Source organism: Nematolebias whitei, chromosome 18 (assembly GCF_014905685.2).
Source record: "Nematolebias whitei isolate Nwh7 chromosome 18, NemWhi1, whole genome shotgun sequence".
Taxonomy (NCBI): domain Eukaryota; kingdom Metazoa; phylum Chordata; class Actinopteri; order Cyprinodontiformes; family Rivulidae; genus Nematolebias; species Nematolebias whitei.
The window spans coordinates 2,317,353-2,318,359 of NC_056515.1; the positions used below are offsets into that span (position 1 = coordinate 2,317,353).

The 1,007-nt window shown below is 46.6% G+C and overlaps 1 protein-coding gene across 1 annotated transcript in view; it reads right to left on the bottom strand.

Moving 5' to 3' along the window:
* LOC119425006 (serine/threonine-protein phosphatase 6 catalytic subunit-like) overlaps positions 1-990 on the bottom strand; it is an 8,407-nt gene extending 7,417 nt beyond the window's left edge. The window contains exons 1-4 of the mRNA XM_037692528.1: positions 853-990; positions 702-767; positions 340-481; positions 192-271 (exon numbers count right to left, since the gene is read on the bottom strand). Of these exons, the coding sequence (XP_037548456.1) occupies positions 192-271; positions 340-481; positions 702-767; positions 853-990 (426 nt within the window). The remainder of the gene's footprint in view (positions 1-191; positions 272-339; positions 482-701; positions 768-852) is intronic.
* Positions 991-1,007: the final 17 nt, after the last annotated feature.

Here is a 1,007-nt window from a genome sequence, read left to right on the forward strand (position 1 = left end):
GTTTCTTTAGAGATCAAAAAGAATTGTTTCTTTAGAGATCTAAAATCAATTGTTTCTTTAAAGATCTAAAATCAATTGTTTCTTTAGAGATCAAAAAGAATTGTTTCTTTAGAGATCTAAAATCCATGGTTTCATCAAAGACAAGTTGTCTCATGGATGACGGATGATAAAATGTAAGATGGCCGACTCACGGCGGCGACGGTCAGCAGGTCGAACACCTTGGTGCAGCACCTCCAGGCGTTGGCGTTTCCATATTTGGTCTGACATTCATCTGAAACGAGCCATGGATCAATACTTGGGCTGAACTAGTTCCACTTGGTTCTGAGCAGCAGATCCTACCGTAGAAACCGTAGACCTGCGTTATCTGTCGGCTCTCGTGGTTTCCTCTGAGCAGCGTGATGCGATCGGGCCACTTGGCTTTAAGAGCCAGCAGGTATGTGAACGTCTCCAGACTATAGTAGCCCCGGTCCACAAAGTCCCCCTGCAGAACCAGAACCACACACACCTGAGACAGAACGTGATGCTTTTGTTTGTGTTTGTCCACACGGGCCTGAAACCTTCAGAACATGGACCGGGTTCTTTTTAACGTTCTGGTCCGGCAGAGTCGGTCTGAAATTTTTCCTGAATGTGATGAAGACTGAGGTGAAGAGGTGGGATTACCTGCAGCTGGAGACAGAACGACACAACCAAGCATGTCTTACCATGAAGATGTAGTTCGTGTCCGGAACTGGGCCTCCGGTTCTGAAGAGCTCACACAGATCATAAAACTGGACCAGAACCAAGAGACACACGTTCGTTATTTTATGAAACAACCCGGTACAGTTGGTGTCAGAACCAGAATCTGTGACCCACCTGACCGTGAATGTCTCCGCAGACAGTTACAGGCGTAGTCACGGGCTGAACGTTGGACTCCTCCAGCAACAAATCACATACGTAATCACATAATCTCTGCAGGAAACAGGGATTATAACCAGGAGAAACTGGGTTCATAATCGGGAGAAACTGGG